The sequence below is a fragment of the Equus asinus genome, chromosome 5, assembly GCF_041296235.1.
Source record: "Equus asinus isolate D_3611 breed Donkey chromosome 5, EquAss-T2T_v2, whole genome shotgun sequence".
In the NCBI taxonomy this organism is placed as follows: Eukaryota; Metazoa; Chordata; class Mammalia; order Perissodactyla; family Equidae; genus Equus; species Equus asinus.
In genome coordinates, this window is record NC_091794.1 from 11,340,976 (window position 1) to 11,366,393 (window position 25,418).

The 25,418-nt window shown below is 38.6% G+C and overlaps 1 protein-coding gene across 1 annotated transcript in view; it reads right to left on the reverse strand.

Annotated features, from left to right (window-relative positions):
* The window catches only part of IFT57 (intraflagellar transport 57), a 55,155-nt gene extending 30,647 nt beyond the window's left edge, over positions 1 to 24,508 (reverse strand). Inside the window, exons 1-5 of the mRNA XM_014853211.3 lie at positions 24,058 to 24,508; positions 21,391 to 21,553; positions 20,432 to 20,550; positions 17,562 to 17,652; positions 13,082 to 13,150 (exon numbers count right to left, since the gene is read on the reverse strand). Of these exons, the coding sequence (XP_014708697.3) occupies positions 13,082 to 13,150; positions 17,562 to 17,652; positions 20,432 to 20,550; positions 21,391 to 21,553; positions 24,058 to 24,269 (654 nt within the window). The 5' untranslated portion in view covers positions 24,270 to 24,508. The remainder of the gene's footprint in view (positions 1 to 13,081; positions 13,151 to 17,561; positions 17,653 to 20,431; positions 20,551 to 21,390; positions 21,554 to 24,057) is intronic.
* Positions 24,509 to 25,418: the final 910 nt, after the last annotated feature.

The window sequence follows — 25,418 nt, forward strand, 5'->3', positions numbered from 1 at the left end:
TATATTGGGCCCTTTAGTAAATTGCATTTAGCCTTCTTAGCTTATTATTTGGTTCCCTTAAGCAATGACTTGCTAACTCCTACTCCCAATGTCCTAAATTGATTTAATGTAGCAGCTCAAAAGTTTTCACTCACTCCCAGGCCACACTTACTATACTGGGGGAAATGGCCTAGTTACTAGATGCAGAAAGGGCAAAAGGAAAACATTAGGCTTAGCAGAGCAGCATTAACTTATTTAAATTATACAGTCTCTTTCTACTTCCATGTTTGCAGATCTATTTCATAACCTTGTGCTTCAATCAAAATTTCCTAATGCCTAATAAGTGGATATATTAACTGAGAAAATCTTACATATGAAGCATAAATAATTATAAAACTATACCATGCCTTGGTTATACTACTTTGAGAAAATCTTTCCTTTCCAATTGTTCCTCCATTTAACAAATGGTGTTTATGTGGAGCTATTAGTAAAAGAGAAATAAATGGCTGTTTCCATTTAATCAAAATTTTATATCATCATGACAAAGTCCCTCTCTGAAACAACATTAACTAAGAGAAGCATAGCTCTGGGGAAATTGTGTTTTCCAGTTAATGCTGCTGAAGAAACAATTAGAAATTCAATAAGACACAGGCTATCCGGAAGTCTCATTTATAATTAATTAATTTACCAATAAGCCATTTGTTAAGCTCCTACAACATGCAAGGTAAGAATCCAGGTACTGTGCTTGGTGTGGAAAGATAAAAGGATTTAATCCCTGTCTGCAAAGAGTTCACAGCCTATTAGAAAGAGTTTGAGGCTAGTTAATGGGGGTAATAATTGGTCCTAAGAAAAGGAAACTGAGGAGAACTGACCCTAAGACCGCCAAAGGATGAATCAAAGAGAACAGTCTACACCGTCCCATCACCTACCCTTGGGCTCAAGAGCGGAGCATACCTCCAAAGGTAGTTCAAGGATCAAATGTGCAGTGTTAACAGTCTGGTCAGATCCTGTTCCAGTAAGAATCTCCCCTTTGCTCAGGTAATATTAATGGAATGGTTAAGCATCTGAACAAATACTGTGTTCTGGGTGTGTACATATACACACACACACTACATATATGTGTACATATATATATGGAAATATGTGTGTCTACACATATATACACACACACTATACATATTTTTATATATATAATATATACATACACACACACACATAGTTGGATGTGGCTGGTCTTATGATTACAGGGCTGGAATACAGAAAGGTCCTTTGCAGGGTAAACAAAGCCCTTTGCAGCCTCTGAGCTGTTAGACAGCCTATTTAGTGCTGCAAAGCTGCTCTGGTCCCATTAGGTTATGTGTTAAATACAAAACTTGATACACTTTCAAAATATCTTCACCTCTTACTTAATTCTGGGGACTCCAGGTAGGCCATGACAACCAGCAGGGGGAGTGATGGACTTGATACTAACAGGGAGACTGACCTATTAACAAGTAAGGATTAATACAGAAAACTGTTACAGGTGATATACAGTAGAAGCACTGGTCACGTTTTTGGTATACCTGATGAATTACCATCTTAAGCAAAGAACTTAAAAAAATGTCTTTGGCGTGAAACTATTCCTAATATGCACTGCATACTTATTGGAAAACACCATATGGGAAAGGAGACTAAAACAGGTTACTGGAGAGAGCAATGTTGACTATGACTTTCTGATACCACCAACAGTTACCCACTCATTCAGCTCTGCTGTGTCCATGACAACAAAAGTCTGGTACTATCAGACATTTTGGATCCCAAGGGTCCAAGCTAGGTTGGACAGTTGACTCTGGTTAAGATATTTCCCCACCGAGAATAAAGAAGGGAGAAAGCGAGGAGTAGGGTAAGGCAGTGTTTCTAAAACTTGACTATAGTACTTTCCTTAATCACTGATTGAGAAACACCTTGTCTGGTAAAGGGAATGTATATGGCTGTATGGGAAGACCCAAGAGTGAAGCTCAAGGCTCATGTATCCATGAGAAGACATTTCTGTTAGAATGGAGACCCCAAATCAGAAGTTATAGAGGGATCACAAGTTCAGATGGGAGCCTGGCCAGGAGAACCTAGATCATGAGGGCCTGGGCAGAAACTAGATTCACAGACTTCCAGATAAAAATGGGAGATGAAGGGGAGACAGAAAACCTCAAGACTCAATTAGCAATGAGGCACGAGGAAGTGGAGGTGCTTGAGTCTTCAATTACCAAGCCAAAATCTCTACCTCCTAGGAAGATGAGGCACCACCGTGAGACTGGATACTGGTAAAAGCTGACACTTATCGACCATAACTTAATTCTTTCTTGATGTCTCTTACTGTACTATCCTGTAATACAATGACGCCCTCAGGGCTGAGAAATCTGGATATGACTGCTCCCAAACTAAATGATCCCAGATAGCTATAATTTTTGCATTTTTAGGTCTGCTTTTTTTTTTTTTTTTAAAGATTTTATTTTTCCTTTTTCTCCCCAAAGCCCCCCAGTACATAGTTGTATATTCTTCGTTGTGGGTCCTTCTAGTTGTGGCAATGTGGGACACTGCCTCAGCGTGGTTTGATGAGCAGTGCTATGTCCGCGCCCAGGATTCGAACCAACGAAACACTGGGCCGCCTGCAGCGGAGCGCGCGAACTCAACCACTCGGCCACGGGGCCAGCCCCTTTTAGGTCTGCTTTTAAAGTGTTCCTGTAGCTTCTCTTGATGTCATGATGCCCGTGATCTTTGATTGTCTTTGGCTGTCTCCTTGATTTCTTGCAGCAACTCTTTCTCCTCCTAAACTGCTGTGCATTTAGAAACCTAATATCCACACTTGTTAGAATTTAGGCAAAGTAAGCATATAGGGGCGAAAAGTGAGACCTCAGGAAGGGGAAGGGAGGTTGGGACCCCTCGTGGAAATTATTAAAAATGGACGTGATTATACTTATTTTGGTTGCACAGCTGTCTTTTTTGTATTTTTCCTCTTTTGATGCTTTGTTCAAGATAGAATAGGTGGCCAAGAAGCTAAGTACTAAATATAATATATATGGTGTTACTATGAATTAAACAGGGTTTCTCCTAAAGGTATCTAGTGTTCCTCGTTCTTTATCGTCCAGCAATAAAAAGCTAGATAGAGGGATAAATAACAAGTTATTTCAATCAAGAGGAGTGCTCCCTCAAAATCCAATGACTTCAACAAATCATACGTAAGGCGAGAGTTAAAATTTCTCATGTCCCTACTAATCACGTCTTCATGATTAAAGAAGCATAAATCATGCATTTGATTCACTATTTTCTTTCCAAATTAGGTTTTACATGATTTAATACTATGTAGAAAAATGTCTAATACCACACAAAAAGTATTTTCAGATTTGTTCTGAATAACTAAATTAAACCCTGGCTATAATCTATCAAAAGAAATAGACAGATGGTAGCCACTGTCTTTAAATATATTAAGTTCATAAAAGTTTTTTTAAAGTTCAATTTTAAGACTATCAAAAGAATTTTATCCTGAGTTATAATATGAACTAAGATTTGAATAAATTATACTCCCACAAATCAAAAGCTCCCCCAAATTCACATAAAATCAATTGAATTTTCCAATAAGAAACCTGAAATTTTTGCATGAGAATTCAACTTGCCATATTATTTCTGTTTATCAAACACCTACCTTTGCTGCTGCTTTAGCTACTTTAATGTATATTAAGTGCTAAAAAGGTAAAATCATTTCTGATTTTTTTATTTTCTGAAAATAAAACCAAAAGAAAGTACCCCAATAAGTACGTATGGAGAAACTACTGTATTACACAGTATAGACATTTATAGACATTATACTTAGTGTTGTAGAGCATGCAAAATAAGTTTCCTTATGGCCTGAATTTCTCTGAGGCCTCTTTTCTTTGAGATGGCACCTCATGAAAATACCAGTGCCCAAATACATCTGAAAAGTTCAATTCATATAGCCGCTGACAGGGACATGAAAGTTCAATTAATTGTCAAGATTAAATAGTCCCAAGGAAAAGGGAATTAAGTTGTCTTTGTTACTGGCTCTTAGTTAATATCAGCCCTGATAGCGGTTCCCCTACATTGAACCCAGCAGATATGGGGTTAAAACCAAAAACATTCATCCTCATTCCCTGCTTCTTTAGTGACATTCATATGTAAATATCTGTCTCTTTAACCTCTGACTCCCTGAGCTTTACAACCAAGTAGAAGTTACAAATTGTCAAAGCCCAGGTGGCGGCACTGGGCTCATATGAAAGTTGTAGCTAATCATGCGTCGGTGCAGTCCACCACAGGGAAACTGTTGTCTAGAGAATGTCAGAAAGTTGAGGCTTCCCAGACCTCAACTCCTAGGCTCCCTGACACTAGACTCCACCATCCATGAAGGCAAGACAGCCAAGGAGGCACACCTGCAATCATCCCCTCTCCCTGCAAGCAGCCTCTCAAGGCCAAACGCAGGCTGGTAAGAAAAAGCCAGCCGGCAAGGCTACATGCTCCCCCTCCCCTACCTAAAACCCCAAATAAAAACCCTTGCTTGTAGCTTTTCAGGGAGTTTGGGATTTCAGCATTCTCCTCGCTCAGCGCTTTGCAATAATCAAGTCCTACTTTCTTCCACTACACCCAGTGTCAGATTGGTTTGCTGCGCAATGGGTGAAGAGAACTCACTTCACTTGAGAACAACCACAGTATGGTATAAAGGTTAAGAGGATAGGTCTGGAATCCCATCTCTGTTCAAATCCTCCCTCCATCACCGAATAGCTGTTGGTCAAGTTAGGTAACCTCTCTAAATATCAGGGCTCCCATCTGTAAAATGGGGATGATAATAGTACTCTCCTCACTGGAAGGGTTGCTGTGAGGATTAAATTAGATGATGTATTTAAAAGGTTTGCACAGTGCCTAGTACATAGCAAGCTCCCAAAATATTTTAGCAGTTATTATCAGTATTATATGCCAAGCATGGTACTAGACACTTTCACATATGGGTTAAATGCCCAATAACCACACATGAATCAAGGGAGTCTTATTCCCATTTTTGCAAATGAGAAAATTGAGGTAGAGATCAGTTAGGTAATTTTCCCAATGTCCTACCATTAGTAAGTGGCAGGACCCAGGCAATGTCACCCTAGAGCACGAACTCTGAAACACCTTACTATCTATCTGCCTATCGATCCTCTGTCATATAGGTTACAACTATATTCCCCAGTTTATTATTTGTCTTTTAACTTTATGGTGTTCCCCACACCACTCCTCCATAAATAAGGTTTTAATTTTTAAGCATTCAGATTTATCAGTATTTTTCTTTTACGGTTTTTAGTTTTCTTGCCATGCTTTATCATGCCTATTTCAACTGGTGAGTCTAACACTTGTAACTCATGTTTTTACGCTTCATCATTTTTTAATTTGTTGATCCATACGGGGTTTATCAGGGTGTAAGATACGAAGGAGGAGTCCATTTTTTTTCTCCAAATGGATAGCCTGTTATCCTATCACCATTTAATTGAATAGTTCAGTTTTCCCCACTGATTTGCACTGCTTCATATACTGACATTGCTACGTATCTGGATTATTTCACAAACTCTGCACTACTTCATTAATCTATTTATGTGGCACTATCATAATTTTTCTTCAGACTTACAAAAAATTATACAAATAGCACAAAGAATTCCCATATACCCTTCACCCAGATTCACCAAATGTTAGCATCTTACATAACCTCAGGGCAGTTCTGCACAAAGGGATATAATATTCATAGCTGGGGGCTGAGATCTGGGGAAATTTTAAAATTTTTCTTTGTACTTTTCTGCGCTTTCATGTTTTTTTTTAAAAAAAGGACTATATTTCACTTTCAAAAAGAATAAAGTTTTATCGTTAAAAGCAGGCAAAAATGTTAAGTTTGATTAACCTCCAAAAACTAGCCAGTACAGGTGGTAAATGCTTTAGTAGTTTGAATAAGAAAGAGAAGCGTATTCTAATGGAGATGGTGAGATTTAAATCTAACCTTATAAGGATGTATGGGATATAAATAGGCAGAAAAGAGACAAGCCAAGTGTTTATAGTCAGGAAAGCATCATAGGCCGGAATACTGAAATAGGAATGAAAATGGCTTGTGAAGATCACAACAAGAAAAAGACACTAGGGGCTTAGAAAGATGAATATTGGGGAGCAACAAAAAGAGCTGCATACACTGTGAAAGAAGTTAGGCTGAGGAATGTGAATTTTGTCTTCTAAGCCAGAGGGGAGGCAAAGAGTTACAAGTAAGGTAAAATGACTCTATTGATTTATCTAACAAATCTTTATTTAGTGCCTACTATATGCCAGGTACTGTTCTATTCTAGAAAGAGTGAATAATAAAAATTCTCATGGAAGAACATTCTAGTTATGTTTTATGAAAACTTATGGGTCAAAGATTTGTGGGTAATAGGATTAAATGGGGCTGGAGTGATAAGGAAAAGGTGTTACTAAGGAGGCAGATTTTGAGCTGAATCTTCAACATACGAATCAGGTACAGAGATGATGGGAAGGCATTTTAGATAACAGACAGAGGAAAAGAAGATGGCAGCAGATACGCTCATGAGGCGTTTGAAAACCTATGAGAGCACCCGTTAACCTGGAATAAAGTTATTCCAGCAGAAGAAAATAAGATTGGCTACGTGGACAGTTGTCAAATTGCTAAAGGTCTTGAAAGCCAGACCAAAAATTTACTGTTTTATAATCTATATAAATTGAGCTTTAGGCAGTAAAAAGCCATCAAAAGTTACTGAACTCAGAATGACCTGATAAAAGTCATGTTTTGGTAAGCAAGATAGAGGAGGAGGGTGAAAAATATTTTGGGAAGGGTGGGGCTGGAATTGAAGGATAAGGACCAAAGACCATTTAGGACATTACTGTTACATAACGCAGACAGGAGATGATGAGGACCTGGCCTTGAAAGACAGCTGAAGGGATGGATATGAGCGGTATTTCAAAGGCAGCGTCCACAGGTCTTAGCGACTAACTAGATTCCCTGGATGAAAATGAATCACTTGTCTGATAGTCAAAGCACTACCACTGCTAGGGGTGGACGGGTCGAGGGGATGGATTTAAAGAATATAGGCTTGTAGAAGACTGAAAAAAGCACACATTCTGGGTACCCCTCTGATACACTGAATTACATAACAAATATCTGCTATTAGCATTAATTCAGGAAATATAACCTATCCACTTATAAAATGACAGCTCTCAAAAGATTCCTGGAAGAAATCATTATACTACTTTTTATCAAATTCCCCTTAGTCATTTTTGTAGGGGAGATCTTATGAGACAGCAGATTTAGTTTAACGGGCCTTCAATAATAATCCACGTGACAGATGATGAAAATAAAGCCATGACATCACCAGGGCTTCCTAGTTTATATCAAAATGCAAGCTTCTTGATAACTTATATCCTATATAAACTTCTTACTGAAAAATACTTGTGCCATGGGGCCAGCCCAGCAGCGCAGCAGTTAAGTTGGTGAACTATGCTTCAGGGCTCGGGGTTCAGCAGTTCAGATCCCTGGCGCAGACCTAGCACTGCTTCTCAAGCCATGCTGTGGCAGGCGTCCCACATATAAAGTAGAGGAAGATGAGCACAGATGTTAGCTCAGGGCCAAGCTTCCTCAGCAAAAAGAGCAGGATTGGTGGTGGATGTTAGCTCAGGGCTAATCTCCCTCAAAAAAAAAAGATACTCATGCCAATCTAGAAACTTATTTGTACTGAGAGATGGGAACTTTTTCTATTCTAAAGCACATAAGAACGTTGGTAACTAATTCCAATCTCTAGGAAAGGTGAAAAATTATACGAAATAAGAAATGTATCAAGTGCATACTCTAGGCAGCATCATGCTTGGTGCTGTCCCCAAGTTAGGTTATATTAATCTCAAAACAACCCTGGGAAGAATTGTGTCCCTGTTTAACAGATAAGAAAGCAGAGTCACAGAGAGGTTAATTCACTATGGCCATGTGGCTAGTGACCCGCGGTCAGGATTTTATCTTAAGGGTGCTTTTCCGCCATTGTGTCAGCCTTGAAGGTACAGACTCAGATCTGGAAGAGACCTTGAAAAGTCCTTCCTTCCTACTTCTTGTCAGGCTCACAATAAAACTAGGATGGAAATGAGGATCTTCCCTATTTCAAGTGTGGATTCAAAAGCTACACTAAAGATCAAGCAAAATTCTCTTTTACACCCAGCAAGAACTGCCGTTTGAGCCTCCTCTGAGCAGCGAGGAGTACGGCTTTTTTCTCTAACCTACATTTGCTATTCACCTCCAGATGTAAAACTGATGGGCTGGGCAGGTGAGTTACCAGAGAAATAAAAGTACTTCCTCAGTCACAAGATGCTCCATCACATTCAAACATGCAGTGTTTTAACTGTTTCCCCTGTGAAATATGAACCACAGACTTCTCACAGCACAGCACAGACAAGAGGACTAACACTCAAATGTTCTATGAAAAGAGGAGAAAAAACATTTTCCTCAGCCAAAAATCAGAACCAGCGGTAACCTATGGGGCAAGTTATGTTGTGGAACAGTATTGTTTTCCTATGTTACTCACAAAGGATATTGTGTCAGGAAATAAAGCGTAAGTCATACGTAAAAGAACAACAATTTCAAGTATTTAAGATATTAACCAAAGTAGACTATCTTCTCCCCCTTTTGATTACGATATTGCAGACTTGCCACGATACTCTAAACTGAAACTGAAGGGACATTTTTATTCTAAGTCCAGATTTTTACTTCATGACAGCTTTTGCTTTTTAACCTAAAAATTCTTTCATTCTTGGTACAATCAACTTATGCTAAGTAATTAAAAACCAATTGTGTTTAAACCTTTTGAGATAGTTGGTTTTATGCTGTATAACTCAGAGTTTGGTTTCTAAAACCTCAAATTTAGCATCTCAAGGAAGAATGGTATCTGTGGCATGTTTGAAAAAAATGTTTTGAAATGAAGTGATGGGCATTTAAAAATAGAATTCGGAGAGCGCACAGCTTCCCTCCCATCTTTTTCCCTGGAGGAGGAGAATGACACGTGTGCGTTACGCTGCCAGCACATTGCTGCTGTGATTCCACTGAGCTCAGCATGGAGGGGGCTACAAAGACCACTCAGAATTACAGCGCAGCTACCACCAACACGCGGGCGGTTTCCAACTGACAAACTCAAGTTAGGAACAGAAAGCACCAGAACACCTCCCTAACTAACACCTTGCCACCAAAGCCTTCCTTCCCTGCTCCCACCTGCACATCTCTGAACATTCTACTGTCTCCCTAACCGTCACAGACCCTGCCCAGCTGTGAGGGCTTCAATACAGCTCCGGTGTCCTCCCCCATGACTGCTCTTGGGGAGGCTTTGGCTAAATTTCAGATTTCAAGAACATTCAGGAATCAGAGAGACAGAGAGAATGTGGAACTTTGTGGGCTAGCCTTAAAGTCTAACATCCATTCATAACTTTTTTTCCTTCTTAGAAAAGCTATGTGAAAATTCAAATAACTAACCTACAAATGAAGATAAAGCAATCCCTCACTAATTACAGTTTTCTTGAAAAGTACTATATTTGGCAAAACCATAATTCAGGTAATAGAATTAGAGGGGAGGATCACACAACAAGAATGCCTTTAAATATATTCTTAAACTTCAAAGTAAATAACTGTTCTGAAAATCAGCTGCTTCCAAAACAAACCAATATTATCACTGTAAGCTCTCATCATCCATAGGAGGAACTGTTTTCTTAGAACACCATTTTCAATGTTCGTGAAACACTACCACTGTGTCATGATCCAATTAAGCAGACACTTCCAAGTTTAGTCAAGAGGCACACAGCGTCTCCTTACAAATTCTTTGAATTAGCAGTGACAGGCTTCAAAGATACCGCAGGAAGTAGTGAGAGGATGGGCCACCAGGTCCCCTTTCAAGGAAGAACCTGGTGCTCAGCTGCAGCGCTTGTGGCCAGCAGACAGCCTCCTGCTGTCGCCTCCCTCAGGCTCTGCCTCACCCGCAGAGAACCACCTCACTACACCTGGGGGTATGGCCTCCCCAGGAACTGAGCCAAGCAGCCCACACTCTGCTGAAGAGCTCCGCACCAGGTTGGCCAAGGCTTTGTCAGGCCCCCATCACAGGCAGACTCCTCCCTCGGCCCAATCCTTCGCTCCTCCTTCCTTTCCCAGGTGTCTACATCTAATAAACAACTTGTATCCCAAACTCTGTCTCAGTGTCCACTTCCAGAGAACACAAATCTGCAACACACGTCTTTTTCATTTGCATTTTCTCTTGCTCTAGTTACCACAAATCTCAGGAAAATGCTTGTGTATACCCAACTTCTTGAACTATCATGAGCATGATTTCCAGAGTCTAGACTTCACTTTATTTAATGAAAGAAAGGAATATAAGTAGATTTCCCCCTGCATTATCCTACATGGTACATAGAAGAGGAATCAATTATTGTTGAGAAGTCCTTTTCTCTATGAAGATTAAGCTATGCCGTGCCTATAAAACTATAAAATAGCGTTCTGTCATGCATACGTTCATCGGACACTAGTCACTGTCGAGCGCCTTCTACACACAAGGTACAAGCGAAAAAAGCTCCTGCTCTAGAGGAGTTTGCATTCTAGTGGTTGAGACAGACATTAAACAAATCAGAAATTAATACAACGCCATGGTGTGAATAAAAATAAAGCAGGGTGAGAGGACAGAGAATGACTGCAGAAGCATCTATTGTTTCTAACTCACAGGTAGAGAGGCAGTGCAGTAACCCATACGTTGCCGGGCTGGCGCAGTCACATGTACATTTCCTAGATAGTATATGTCATTCTTGTTCCAGTGAAGAATTCATCACATTCAACTTTACTAAAATAACATTTCTTCTGCTTTGTGAGTCCACCTGCTGCATGATACACAAAATCTTAAATCTCTGTTACTAACCTATACAGCAATTCTGTCTGGGGAAAGAGCAGTCTGAGACATCATAAGCTATAGTCAGATCCAGCTGTCTCAGGCAGATGGCTTTGGTGGGCAACATCATAAACTTGCCAGATTTTTTAAAATATGAAAGGGGTTTCTGCTTCTTTAGTACTCCATGGCTGACCATCCACAAACACCTGGTGTTCAGACTTCTTCCTCTTTGAAAATGCAACCATACAGAGTCTTAGCTCAAAAGGGTATATGTTATATAATCCTTGTCCAAAAGATCTAACACCTAGATAATTAAAAAGGCACAGTTGGGAGTAAACTCTTCCTTATTTAGCTTAATTGAGATGAAAAACTGAAATCAGGACCAACAGGGACTTAGAGTACCGGCAGATGCAGATGAAATTACTTTCCTCCCTCCCAATACTCAAACTACTTTGTCCAGAGGGAATCCCAGGTGGCCTGTACAGGCCTCTATTTACACCATCAATGTAAGAATAAATAACACTAATGACAGTTTCTTTCTGAGAATAACTGTGTATGCATCTTCACTTCTGTTTTTTTCCTCATACTTTAGGAGAACTTTGTCATCATCATCTTCAACACATACAGGAACACCAATCACACAGTGTTCTTGCTTAAGGCAGGAATCAAACCATACCTGTCCTGTTGAACAACTATAATGAGCTAAAGGGAAAAAAGCAATAGACTTGGGAGAAACTGAGTTCAAATTCAACTACTCTTAATTTATTAGCTTTTTAAAAGATTAACTTGGCCTAAGGTTATAAAATTCAGTTCTTGTATCTGTAAAATGGAGATTACGATGTCTACCCAAATACCTCAGGAGGTCAGTAAAGGATGTGTCTTAAAGTACTTTGAAAACTACAAAGTGATCTGCAAATGTATTGTTACAATGCAGTTTATTTGTTTGGATTTAAATGCTAACATTATTCTGATATAATTTCAACTGAGGAATAAAAAATACATTAATTTAAGAAGTATTTATTCAGTATCTTCTGGTTACACTCTGGAGACTATAAGAAATGATAGTTATCCCTGTTATCAAGGAGCTTGTACAAATCAGATTGGAGGGGAAGTATGGGGGGGGGAACGTGCTTTTGGTGTTTGCCAACAGTTACTGAGCACTTTCTATGTGCCAGACATTGTTATCAATGCTTTACACATAATAATCTTTATTTTTCCCTGGTTGGGAAACCTCCTTCTTTATTAACCATGCCTAAAATTCTCCTCGCTATTTTTGCATATCTTTTTTTTTCTATTGAGTTCATAATAGTTTACATCATTGTGAGATTTCAGTTGTACATTATTTCTTGTCTGTCACCACATAAGTGCTCCCCTTCACCCTCTGTGTCCTCTCCCCACCCCCCTTCCCCTGGTAACCACTGAACTGTTTTCTTTGTCCATGTGTTTGTTTATATTCCATGTATGAGTGAAATCATCTGGTGTTTGTCTTTCTCAGTCTGGTTTATTTCGCTTAGCATAATTCCCTCTAGGTCCATCCATGTTGTTAAAAATGGGATGATTTTGTCTTTTTTTATGGCTGAGTAGTATTCTGGTGACTCTTTTAAGCTTTAAAAATCCTACGAAAAAGGGAGTATTTTTACCCTCACTCTTCAGATGAGGAAGATAAGGCACAAGAAGTTTGGAAACCTGGCCAAGGTCACATACCTAGTAAGTATTAAAAGTATTCAGGTCAACTCATACACTCAGGCAAGTTAGCATCAACATTATATCATGTTATATTACATTTCAACTTGTGCAGAAATCATTAATAATAACTAATACTGACTAACAATACTAAGGCAGTAAATGATAAATGAAGAGATCATCTTGGGGTGGGGTAGCCAAGGAATTCTTCATGATATGAACCCAATAATATATGTCTTTTCATAATAAAAACTGACATAAGGCAAATAAATTATTCTGAATTTACTGTGTTGATTTTCCATGGTACAGACAGGAGGCTTCCCACTTGCCCCTCTGTATTGCTATATTTGCTATAATTATAACATTTTATATATAGAAAAAAATTTTGAGAGCTACTTTTCAAATGACACATAAAACAATGGCCAACAATGGTTTCTACTTGTTTTAATCTCCAACATCAGAACACATGTACTGACTGCTTGTTGGTCCTGTGTGTATCTCACATAACTTACCAAGCGATAGGTCTGGGCCTTCAAAACATTGAGATCAATAAAGTTTTCTTCATTGTCTGTCTCCTCTTCCTTAGGAAAATTAGAGAGTTTTAAAAGTTAATAATCATAAAAAGCTATCATTTAAAAAATGTATTTCCAGCTTTCACATACATAATATACTAAGCTCGATATAAAGACTAATGCAGGAAAGGGTATTTAACAGCCTAATATCGTGCATGAAGAAGGGCATAATGTTATTAGCAGCTCATCTGCTTTTTTTGAGGTTTTGATGGTACCATTTAAAATACGTCCTTTTTCATAGGCACTGAAGAAAGAAGAAAAGAAAGAAGACAGAAGAGCGCCATGCTGTAGAACTAGGGATAAATAAACATAGGAACAGAACATTAAACAGTCCCAAGTGGCATATCTGAAAGAGACAGTGAAGGAGTTAATGGAAATTTTGAGTAATATGACTAAAATAGACAAAAATGAGAGGTTGACAGACACAGAATATTCTCACCTGCTCCAGGGACCAATCACATTAATGCATATTTTTGACATCTCATGTCTTACACATTCAAGGTTAATAAGTTAATAAGTCACCAGTACTTCTTGGCCCCTAAATCTATTTAAAGATATTAAAATATTAAGTCTATTTCAAGGTATGAAATATATATGTTTAAGATATTAACCTTGTATCTTAGATATTAACTATCTAAAAGCATAGTTCAGGTAGATTCCAAGCTGGTCTGACGAAGTGTTGGGGATGGAGTTAGAAGTAACCCTTTGAGAGGCAATCCCTCCCCTCATATACAGTAAACACGGATTCTGAGCAGGTTCTATGAGCATGTAGGACAAAACAAACATGAGCTCCCCTTTCTCTTCAAATCTTTGTGGTGACAAGTGACATAGTATGTGAAACAAATTTACCTATATCCTAAGCTTAAGGGCATAGCAATAAAGCCAGCGGAGCTTGGTCCTCAGGTCTTGTAAAGGAAAAAAAACCAGCTGAGTGTCTTCTGGTAGACACTTCCACGTGTAGAGTTGTAAAAAAACTGCAATGGTAGATTTCAAAGACAATCCTTATTTTCAAGAATTTACAAGTGTGTAAGACAGTGGTTCTCAATATGTGGTTCTGAGACCAGCAGCATCAGCATCACCCAAGAGCTTTTTAGAATACAAATACTAAGTCTCCTTCCCAGATCTACTCGAACTCTGGGGGTGGGGCCACTAAGGTAAGATACGAGAACTATGCTAATCTTTGGGCAACAGGAAAGATTTTAGTAAAATATGAACCAATATAAATGTAGATTCTACACATTCAAGTGGCATTTATTGATTTTGTTTGGGGGGGGCAGTGGCATATAGCGGTGTAGACAAACTGATTTGTTTACATCTTAAATCTGAAGCATATATACTGATGCACACCCATGCAAAGCAGTTCAGTCTATTCTGTGTTTGCACTGACAATGGTCTACTTAACAACCTGAGTAAATGACTGAAATGCCAATGATAACGCCCCTGGGAGGAGAGACAAGTCTATAATGCCTTTACAATAAGCTAATCAGCACTGTTTACACAGGCGATCAATAAATGTGGGACTGTACTGAACTGAACACTAACAGGTAAACGGCTTTAATAGTAGATACTAGGAAAAGGGTTTTAACTTACTAAATATTATTAAGAGAGCATTCAAAAGGAATTCGAATATAAACAGACTTAGAAAAAATAGTTTTAAAATAAACTAAGAGGATTCTCATCTCAGTAATCTGGAAGACATTCAACAACTTCCTACCATTTCTTTGCCTAATATGCACCTTCTTCTTTTATGGCCAATTACTAAGGATGTGATTATACACAGCAGGTGAGAATATCTGTGTTGTGACCAAGACTTTTTTTTCCCTTTTTTTACAGTTATCAGAGTGTCCTATCTTGATTTAGCCAGTTTAAAACCAAAGCTTTCTAGCTTCTAGATGATTATAGCAGAACTTGACTCTGTCAGAAGTGGTCTGCACCATCCTTGAGGCACCCCACAAACTCTGGCAACAAAGTGAAGTAATACCCCACCATTCAAAGGCTTTTGGGCACTGATTCAGTTCTCCACAGCAAGAGGAATGGGAGAAGGAAGAGAGGACTCCTTAGAATAGCATGACGACGATAACAAAGAGGGAAAGAAAACAATTCAAGAGACATGACACAAGGGAACTAACGCACTCAGAGGCAACCCTTCGAGGAAGGCCTTTGGTTTGGTCTTACGACAGGAGAAGGCCTCGACCTCACAGTTGGGAAGAAATGTGCAAAGAGGCTGCTTTCTAGTTTGTTTCTCTAATTTATACACCTAATAATGCCACTTTGAACTTTAAAGGGTTCTCAGAAAAAAAATCAGCTGTAATTTCTAAAAGTTACATAGCAATGTGATGACAGATGATTTTGTGGTCAAATATTTAATAACACCTACTATGCACCAGGCACTGCACAATAAACTGGAGATACCCAAAAAAGGGGCAAAAGTGGTTTCTGCCCTCATAGAGTTTTCTTTCTGATTACTAGGAGTTTTTTTTCACGTTTTTTTTTTTTAAGATTGGCACCTGAGCTAACATCTGTTGCCAATCTTCTTTTCTTTTCTTCTCCCCAAAGCCCCCCAGTACATAGTTGTATATTCTAGTTGTGAGTGCCTCTGCTGGTGCTATATGGGATACCACCTCAGCATGGCCTGATGAGCAGTGCCATGTCCGTGCCCAGGATCCAAACCCACGAAACCCTGGGCCATCAAAGTAGGGCGCACGAACTTGACCACTCGGCCACAGGGCCAGCCCTCTGATTAGCAGGTTTTTGTACTTTTTTCTCCTGACTGGCAGTTTTGAGTTATATGTCTTTGAAGCTAAATGTTGATGCATTGGGACCAGGTATAGATTGATAAATTAGTAACTAATAAACAGTTACTAAGAAAAGATGAGGAAAATACTTGAGTGGAATAAATGAGGTGAACAATCAGGAATACGTGAGAACTTAAATTTTTCTGAGCCTGAATAGAAACATCTATTACACCAAGAATAAAGTCTAAACTCTTCAAAATGCCCAAAATGATCTGGACCTGGCCTATCTTCCCAGCTAATCTTAAGCCTCCTGCCCCGTCACTCAGGAGATCTGGCCACAATGGTTTCCTCTCAGTTCCTTGATCATAGTAAGCTCCTTCCGCCTCAGCTTTCATACATGCACTACTACCAAGGTCTTGCCACATAATAGGTGCTCAGTAAACATTTTCAGAATGAATGAATATATTTCTACCTTAACTTTTAAAATTTATCACATTAAAAATAAAACTTTTAAACTAATTAGTTTTACAGTGGTCTTTTTCCTTCTGTAGATAGCAGAGTCATCTTTTTTTATATACATGCTTTAAGATATTTATACTGCTAATAAAATACGTGCTAAAAACTTTGAAGATACAAAGCAGCATAGAAAAGAAAAATCACCCATAATCCTTCTATCCATATATTACTAATGTTAACATATTGATATTATTTTTCTTTTCTCCATATTTTACATAGTTGAGTTTATGCTTTAGTATAACTTATCATCCCTCTCTCACTAACATTTCTTTGTAAACAATTTTTAATGGCTACATAATATTCTACTATTTGGATACAGGCTAATTTATTTAATGGTTATTTTCAGCCTTCGTTATAAAACAATGCAATGATGAATATCTTTGTAGCATAGAGTAGTTTAATAAATTACCTTAAGCTGAAATATAGAATATATTTATTACCTATTGATTTCAAAAATCACCTAAAAAATTTAATTGGTTTATGACAATAAAATACACTATGAAGTTTTTTTTTTGCCAACACTTCAATTTCAGATCATATGTATACTTCCTAAAACACGAGGGTCAATCCACCTCTGGTCCTGAGAAAGAGCTGTTTGTCTCTAGCATTTCACTAGTCGAATCCCTTGTAGAGACTTGATTGTTTAGCTTCACACTATGGATAGGATGTTAAGAATGGGCAAAGGTCCAGATGCTGCCAAACAATTTAAATAATGTTGATATTTATAAGTATTTTTTAAAGTTCCTGCAGGGAAGTACTCATCCTAATTTTAGAAGCATGAAGAAGTTTCTGAGAAATAAATGGTGTTCTTATGAAGTAGAATGTACTAATCCCTAAATTTTAATGTTCTGTTCTAAATTCTTTATTATTTATGGCCTATTTAAGATCATGAATGGTTCTTAATAAAATGTTTACTCATATAACTAGTGGCCTACTACTTCCTGTCTACAGTTTAAGAACCTCTGCTAAAATTCCGACCTCAATTATTGGAGAACACGAGCATTAACATAACCAAAGGTTTAAACAACTGATGCTTTGTACTCTATTTAAAAGCTTTTCTTCTCTAGAAACAATAAAATGTATCCCAGAAAATGGAAGTCTGGGGGAATTAAGAGAAGGGAAAGACATCAACAGGTGAAAACGAACAAAAAGTTCAGCAACACACATACCACAAATTCTTCATCCACTTTATTTAACGTTAATTCTGCATCATCTTCTGGAACAGTTTCTTCTTCTAATTCTTCCATTGGGTATGTTGGTCTAAAATAACAAGGCTTAATATGAGATAAGCGTTGAAAACAAAACAAAGCATTTTAGCAGGACAGAAAGCTATAATGTGAAAATTAAGGATCCCTTCTACATCAGATCTTGTCCTTTTTCACCTCCTCCTTTCAAAACCATTGTTAAATGTTTCATGTATTCTTCCTGAAATTTTCCACATAAAGAAGCAAAAACGTTTATCTCTAAATTTAAAAAATAAGTTTACACAAATGGGGTGATACCATGCATATTGTTATCCGACATACTTTCTTCGCTTACATTAGTAGATATTAATACCACATTTAAGTACATATACATCTTTCTTTTGCTTTACATACCTGCACTGTATTCCACTGAACAATGGTACCATAATTAAACTAGCAACTTATTGTTGAACTTTGAGGTTGTTTCTAGTTTTTTCACTAGACAATATTGCAAAGATCATCTCTATACATTTATCATTATGTATATCATTTAGAATAAATTTATGCAAGCAGAATGGCTGGTTCAACAACTTTGTATATTTTATTATTTTGCTAGATATTGCCAAAACCAGCTTCCAAAATGTTAGCCTAATTTACACTCCCAACAATAGTGACCCCATTTCCATACATTCACCAATATGGTATAAAAACTTTAAAATTTGCCAATCATCTAAGTGAAAAAAATCTCATTCTTGTTTTAATTGCATTTCTTTCTCATGAGAGTGGTTGAATACCTTTTCATGTTTTAATTAGTTATTTGTGTTTCATTTTCAGTGAAAAGCCTATCTATGCCCTTTGTCCTTTGACTTTTTCTATATTAATTAATGCTTTGCCTAATCTGTGTTAAAAATATTTTGCCTAGTTTATTACCTATAATCTTGGCTATTCAGGACTGTTACAATTCTTCTTACACAGACTTGGCAACTGTTTTGCACGGATCCTAGCTTTAACATCACGTATATAAGGCTTTCTCTCACACCACACGTCCCACACCCCTTTGGTCTTTTAGTACGGCTCTAGTTTCATTTTGCACATGTACTTCTTCGATCAATCTGAAGTTAATTTTGATATAGGTAATAAGAAGGGCTCTAGCTTTATTCTCATTTCCAAAATCTAATTAGTAGTCCCAACACTTAGTATTGAACAACCATTTCTCCATCAAGATTAATGACATGTATTTCCCATATTAAAAAAAACTTAAAAGTTTTTGGATTTATTTCTGGAAACTTATTTTAAAAACCAATACCTCTGACAAGTTAACAAAATACAAAAATCAACATTTAATATTAAGGAAGGAAAGTACTGTGAACCAAATCAATCTTCTTAAAGAATAAATTTCCTAATTTTCATTAATTAGAATTAGATTATCTCTCAAAAAATGCTCTAGGATTGTTTTGGTATATTTAGGTATATAAAATAATCATCTGTAAAGAGGCGATGTCTACGTCATTTATAAATGACATAGTTGACATACACTCTAACCCTATTACTTTTCAATGTTTTTCCCCTTGTTCTTCCCCATGTATACACAGTCCTTATAAATTATCCACCTCACAATACATGGCCAAGAATAAGATAGGCCCGGAAGCAAAGGAAGTACAAAATCGAACAATGGTTGAAATACTAATAGCTTCTATTAGCTACTAATAGGCGAATTTAGAATACACTGGGCAACAGATTTAGTAATTTTAAAAACTGTCCAATGGAGCAGCACATCTCATAACTTATCTTTTCTTAGAATCTAGTAAAGAAGTATTAGTACTGTTTGGGTTGAAGCAATGAAATTGCCTTTTTTTAGTTCAAAAACAGATGAATATTAGTAATTTCATACAGTTCAACCTAAGCCAAGTGGATTTTTAAAAGTACTTATTAATAGGGAATAGATTATTTACCTGAGAGAATGTAATTAAATATACATTAAAATATTAACAGGAAACAATATGTACCCCTTTCTACAGAAGTTAGTTCTAAATTAAAAATCAATGCTTATATTTTACCTGAATAATACCTTCCACAATCTCTGACCTATCAATAATTCCAATTGTCAAAGGACCAAATTTATGTATTTTCTAATTATAACGTATATAAATTGACAGTTTCTGAATATTTTATTCCCTCATCCACGCAGTCAACATTTATTGAGCATCTATGATATACCAAGAACTATGCTAATTGCCACAGAGTACATATGAAGATTTCATAATCTCTAGCAAAAAAGCCAGACCTGTAAACAAATGATTTAAATACCATGGGATAAATATGATAACAGAAGCATAAATGAGGCACTGTCAGGTCAGAGACAGAAGCAATGACCTACGTCTAAGACAGCGTCAGGTGGCTTCTTCAGCATTATTCTCACCCCAGTCCCTATAAGCAAAGGAGAAAATCCTATTTAAAGTACTATATTAATTCCCATTTTTTCCTTAAATCTGCAGCTATCAGTTACCTCCACGTATATATTATGCTTGTGTATGTAAATAAATACATGCAAAGAGATTTTTTTTTTAAATTCCCTAAATTGACAAAGATATATAGTTACAGTTAAACTTTCAAGAATTATATATTTGAACTGGGAAGGGGCACAATAATATCTAACACATTACTTCAGAAATGGTTTTGAAGACATGAGATATTTCAGTTTTGTCTAAGCTGACCTTTTTTAATCACCTGTGGCATTTTCAGTTTTGAACAATCAAGAGAAAATACTTCTTATTAGTTCAGTTAAATAGCTCCAAACCCTCAGAGGAAAAGGCTATGCACATACAAGTCCTATTACTAGGGTGGCTGAGCATTACCTTTTCCAGGTGAAACCAATATATTTTAATGCTTCTTCAGCTAAACAGTCAAGAACATAGCACACATGCTCTCCATAACCTGACTTTAATTTTGAAGGAGGAAAATCTGCAGTTCTCCCCTGAAATACAGAAGATAAATAGGATATTATTTATTATTTATATTCCAAATGTCAAAACATTTCAAGCAAAGTACTGCTGAATAAACGTATTACTTCTCTATTTTTCAAATATGATATAAAATAACTGTAATTACATTGCTTCTTAGAAATCCATCTCTTTAGTCTTTTTTTAATCCATTGATACATAAGAAACCAAAGGAAAATAAAGATGTTTTATTGTCAAAGCAGCAAATTAAAAGGCAATAACTTCATGACAGCAGAACAAGTCACTGATCTTGTTAGGGTGAAAAATCAGTAACGACTAGCTTGGTATCATATCATTAAACAACCACATGAAGGACAGAGTGACTCACTTGTCAAAAATTAATAACGTGTGCCAAAAATTCTTCCCTCCTGTCCCCAGGAAAAGTCAAAAATGAAAAGTACAACTACTATCATGGTCTGTTAAATCAAAGTTCCCTTTCAAAATACAGTGTTTCAGCCTCCTAGTTTTTTATCACTTTTTAGAAGGAGAACTAAGCACGTATAAATTTACTTCTGAGACATATCAAGATCAAGAAGATATTATTACTCTGGGCTATAAAGAGTGTATCTTGACCATTTTTATAAGTGGCAATAATAACATCAACCATTGTGAGAGAGTTTTACTCGGAACTGAATCCAGGTATAATTTTATATATCTATGTATGCGTGTATATATATTTAATTATATATAATAAATTAATATATATAGTTTTCACAGTGGATTATCTAAAAGGTTAGGATTTACGTTGCTGAATTACCAATATTGAAATTCATAACTTGAGAACATGCAGAAAGAAGAGAGTTCTTTACACTTACAAATAATCGAAGCTCAGATAATATGTTAGATATTGTTGCATTGGGGTCATCATATTCTTGAGGCTGCTCAAAGGGACGCCCTGCTTTGTTAATCAGCCAAGCAGCAAGAGTGCAAAACATGTAGAACTGTTCACCAGGGTTGGTAGGCAGTGCAAAATAGTGTCTATTTCAAAACAAGGGGGAAGGGAGGAATACAAAATATGAAAGATTGCAGATAAGTCTACAGTAACTAAAGAAGCCAAGTCCAAAATGACCATAGGACTTTTTTTTTTAATGGTCTTACAATCAAAAGGCGTTGATAATTTACTCTAAAGTTTCTAGTAATCCACAATACTCATATTAAAGTTTTTAATCAACTTTAGATTAGGGCAATTGCTACTGTACACAAAATATTAGATCAAAGACTTTACACCCACAGGATGCAGCGCATGTTAAAAAACAGCTTGTAGAACTTTTGCCAAAACCATTTGCAAGGAATAATTAATAAGAGAGTATCTCCTGAAAATGGTAATTTGGAATTAAGAGAATCTCAGAGTTTAAAAAAAGACCTTAATGATTATTCAGTATGCATTTTTACAATGTCACTGGTATCTTATCGGCTCAAACCTATCAGCCATGTTAAACAGGTTTTCTCAACTGGCTGCACATTTGAATCACCTGAGGAACTTGTAAAACCATTGCTACTGGGTCAAACATTGCTTCTTCCCTCGTGGGTTAAATCAGCACTTCTGGGAGGGAAGCCCCAGAATGGGTATGTTTCAAAAGCTTCCCAGTTGGTTCTAAGGTGCAGCCAGGCTTAAGAAGCCCTGTGTCTCAAACCCCCAGTCTAACAAACATTTGTTGACCTTTGCTAAATTACCTAGCCTACGAAAAACAGTCCTGTGAGGATCAACATGATTTATACCTAAACATGTTAGGAATAAAACCTGATAGCAACAACACTCAAGTCAGTTTCATCAAAGATCTTATTCTGCTTTTTTTACGTATAGCTATAACTATTATGTTTATAACGTATTTATAGCTATTATAACTATTCTTCATAAGAATCAGCAGTCTACTCCACGTTTCTCAAACTTTTTCCGGCAGGATAAGTGTAAATGTTCTGAAAGATAACAGAAAGCTAGGGAGAAAAAAGGCCATGAAGTCCTTCCAGGTATATGCTTACAACCTTTTCAAAACACCCACCACTAACAACTCATCTTTTCCTTATCAGGTGATAACTCTTGGACAGAGGAATGGACACTGACAGATACTGCAGACCTAGGACAGCAGTTCTTAAACCATAGGATGCATCAGAATCACCTGGAAGGCTTGTTAAAATGCACACTTCCAGGCCCCAGCCCTAGAATTTCTGATACAGCAGGCCTGGGAACGGATCTGTGGAACTGCGTTTCTAAGGCCCCAAGTGATGCTGATGCTGCTGGTGTGGTGACTAAACTTTGAGAACCACTGGCGAACATCTTGCTGAACTCCTGAAACAGGAAATAATACAGAGGTGATATTAATAAAACCCTAAGGCCATTTTCCTTTTAGTTTGAAAAATACATTTGGGAAAAAAATGTAGTTTTATTAACATAGAAAATGTTGGTTGTCTGTATTATCCCGATCAATTCATTTAAGTAATAACTCCCAATCCTACAATTTCTATCACGGACCAAACAACACTACTTTTTCCTCTAACTTTTCTCCTACTATGGACTGATTTACCAATACAGACAGTTTACAGAAAGCCTACACATCTTACAATTCAAGTTACTGGAAGAGAGCAAGGAATGAGATCAGTACCGCCATGGGAAATTCTTTGAGCCTAGCCACAGCCATTAAGAGAAAGTACTACAGATTCTTAATCTAAATTACTTCTTACAAAATAAAATAAACGTAAGTATTAACATGAAGGAAAAGCTATAAAGCTTATTTATCTGGCTATCACTGCGCTACACTGAGTGGAGGAGAAAGCTCTGGCTGTCTGTTACCCTCAGCAACTCACGGCATTGCCTTCAGGATACAATGGACTTCTCCCCACCAGAACAAAGGCAGAACTTTAGGTTCTGTGATAAAACGACAATTCCAGTAGCTGTCATTTCATTTGTCTCTTCCACTTAGTTTCTGAGAGTACCGTTAGTGCAAAGACAGAAGTCTCTTAAACCATAGCAAAGAGCCAACAAGTGTGCTAACTGTACGTGCAGAGCTCGGCAAGGTCCTAGGTACCCAGGTTGCCAGCTCCAGCGACAGGTCCTCTCAGAGGAAAACAAACTCTAGAGACAGATCTAAATGATAATGGCATCATCTCTGAGGATGAGATTATGGGTGATTTTAGTATTTTTCTACACACTTTCTGGTGTTTTTCTGAGTTTTCTACAAGTACTTTTATTACTTTTATAATCAGAAAAAACAGTTTGTGTTTTGCAGAGGTGCGCGTGTGCTTTAAAGACTAGGTAAGCTCTCTTCCGGTCCTTTCTGCCGTTCCAGAACTTGTTTACTCCCTACAAAAACACCAAGTCTAAACTGCGCGGGCTCCGTCGCCAGGTCTGGAGCGAAGCGCCCTTTCCTGCCTAGGAAGATGGAGGCGAGCGCTTGCTAACCCGCTGGCGCTCCCCAGAAGGCCGGAGGAGGGCATCTCCCCGGGGCCCGGCCCGCACCCGGGCGCCGGGGGACGAGGGCACCCACCTGGACGGGGGCTTCAGGTTGTTCTTCCGGAGGAGCTCCTCCTCATAGCGGAGCAGCTTCAGCTTCTCCACCAGGTCCTCCATCACCACGAACATGTGGTAGGCCGCGCCGGGCCCCCGTTCCACGACCACCTCCCCCGCCCCATCGCCCCGGGACCGAGACACCCCATCCTCCAAACCCGAAGGCGTCACCACCGCCGCGGCGGCCGCCATCGCAGCACAGGCAGAAAGGGCCCGGCGTGGGCTCCGGCCCACAGACCTCGGCGGCCTCCGCCGCCCGCGCCCCAGCAGCCGGGACCGCCGCGACCGGTTACCAGGCGACCGCCGGGCAACCCGTCACCAGGGAAACTAGACTCCGCCTCCTTCCCGCCCGGGGCTCTTCTAAATTCCTTCCAACCAGGGCGGGCTTCCTGCATGACGTCACCTCGGGCCCCGCCCCTTCCCCTGCCTCTGGGGAGGAGGTGGCTAGGAGGCGGCTCCGCCCCCCGTGGGGGCGTGGCGTCCCGCGCCCCACGTCGGCCGCGCCTCCTCCCTCTGCCACTTACAGGCGGAGCAGGGGCGGTGAGAGTTTCCGCCGGGGTCACCCGCCAACCCTTTGCGGGTGTGGGGCGGGGGTGTGGCGTAGTGGTCACCTAGGGCGTCCGACTGAGTGGCGGTTAGAAACATTGGAGAGAGAGGGAGACGTGCAGTATTGAAGGCTCTGCTAGCCCGTTGATACCTCCTTTATTTTTCCTCTCAAAATTCAAAGTTCTCACAGTTGCAAAGAGTGGAAATCGTAGGTTTCCCTTTAGCTCAGGAACTTTCCAGTGAGAGGCTTTTTTTTCTTAAACATGATCTTTGTCTCATTAGGGAACAGTGTATTTGATTTAACAGTGTTTTATAAGGCTTGAAGTATTAGAGTGCCCACTGCTACTCCAGCGCCAGGAGAGGGGTTGTCGGTTGGGAGGGTCTGGGGGAGGAGAAAGGCGGCGGAGGAGCAAAAAGAAGGCGTCGGGGAGGGTTGGTTCCACCTCAGGAACAAGATCCTGATGCTTAACGCATCTGATGCTTCATCTGTTTCAAGTCCATTACGGGTAGTTTTGGGGTTCCCTGTTAAAATCAACATAATAGAAGAGATAATCTTGAAAGAAATTTCCTTATAGCTCTACTGTCCGCTGCAGCTACTGACTTAGAAAATACAAGAAAGGGGACAGAACTGACCACAGCTTTACAGTTCTCAAAAAGGGCTTGTGTATCAAGCAGTTTTCCCAACAGCTAGATAAAAAATGAGGTGAGTGTCAGGGAGAAGCAAATTCATGGGGAGAGGTTGCACGTGGGTTTGTGTTTATAATGTGGTTCTTGAGGGATCTCTGATCTCTTCTG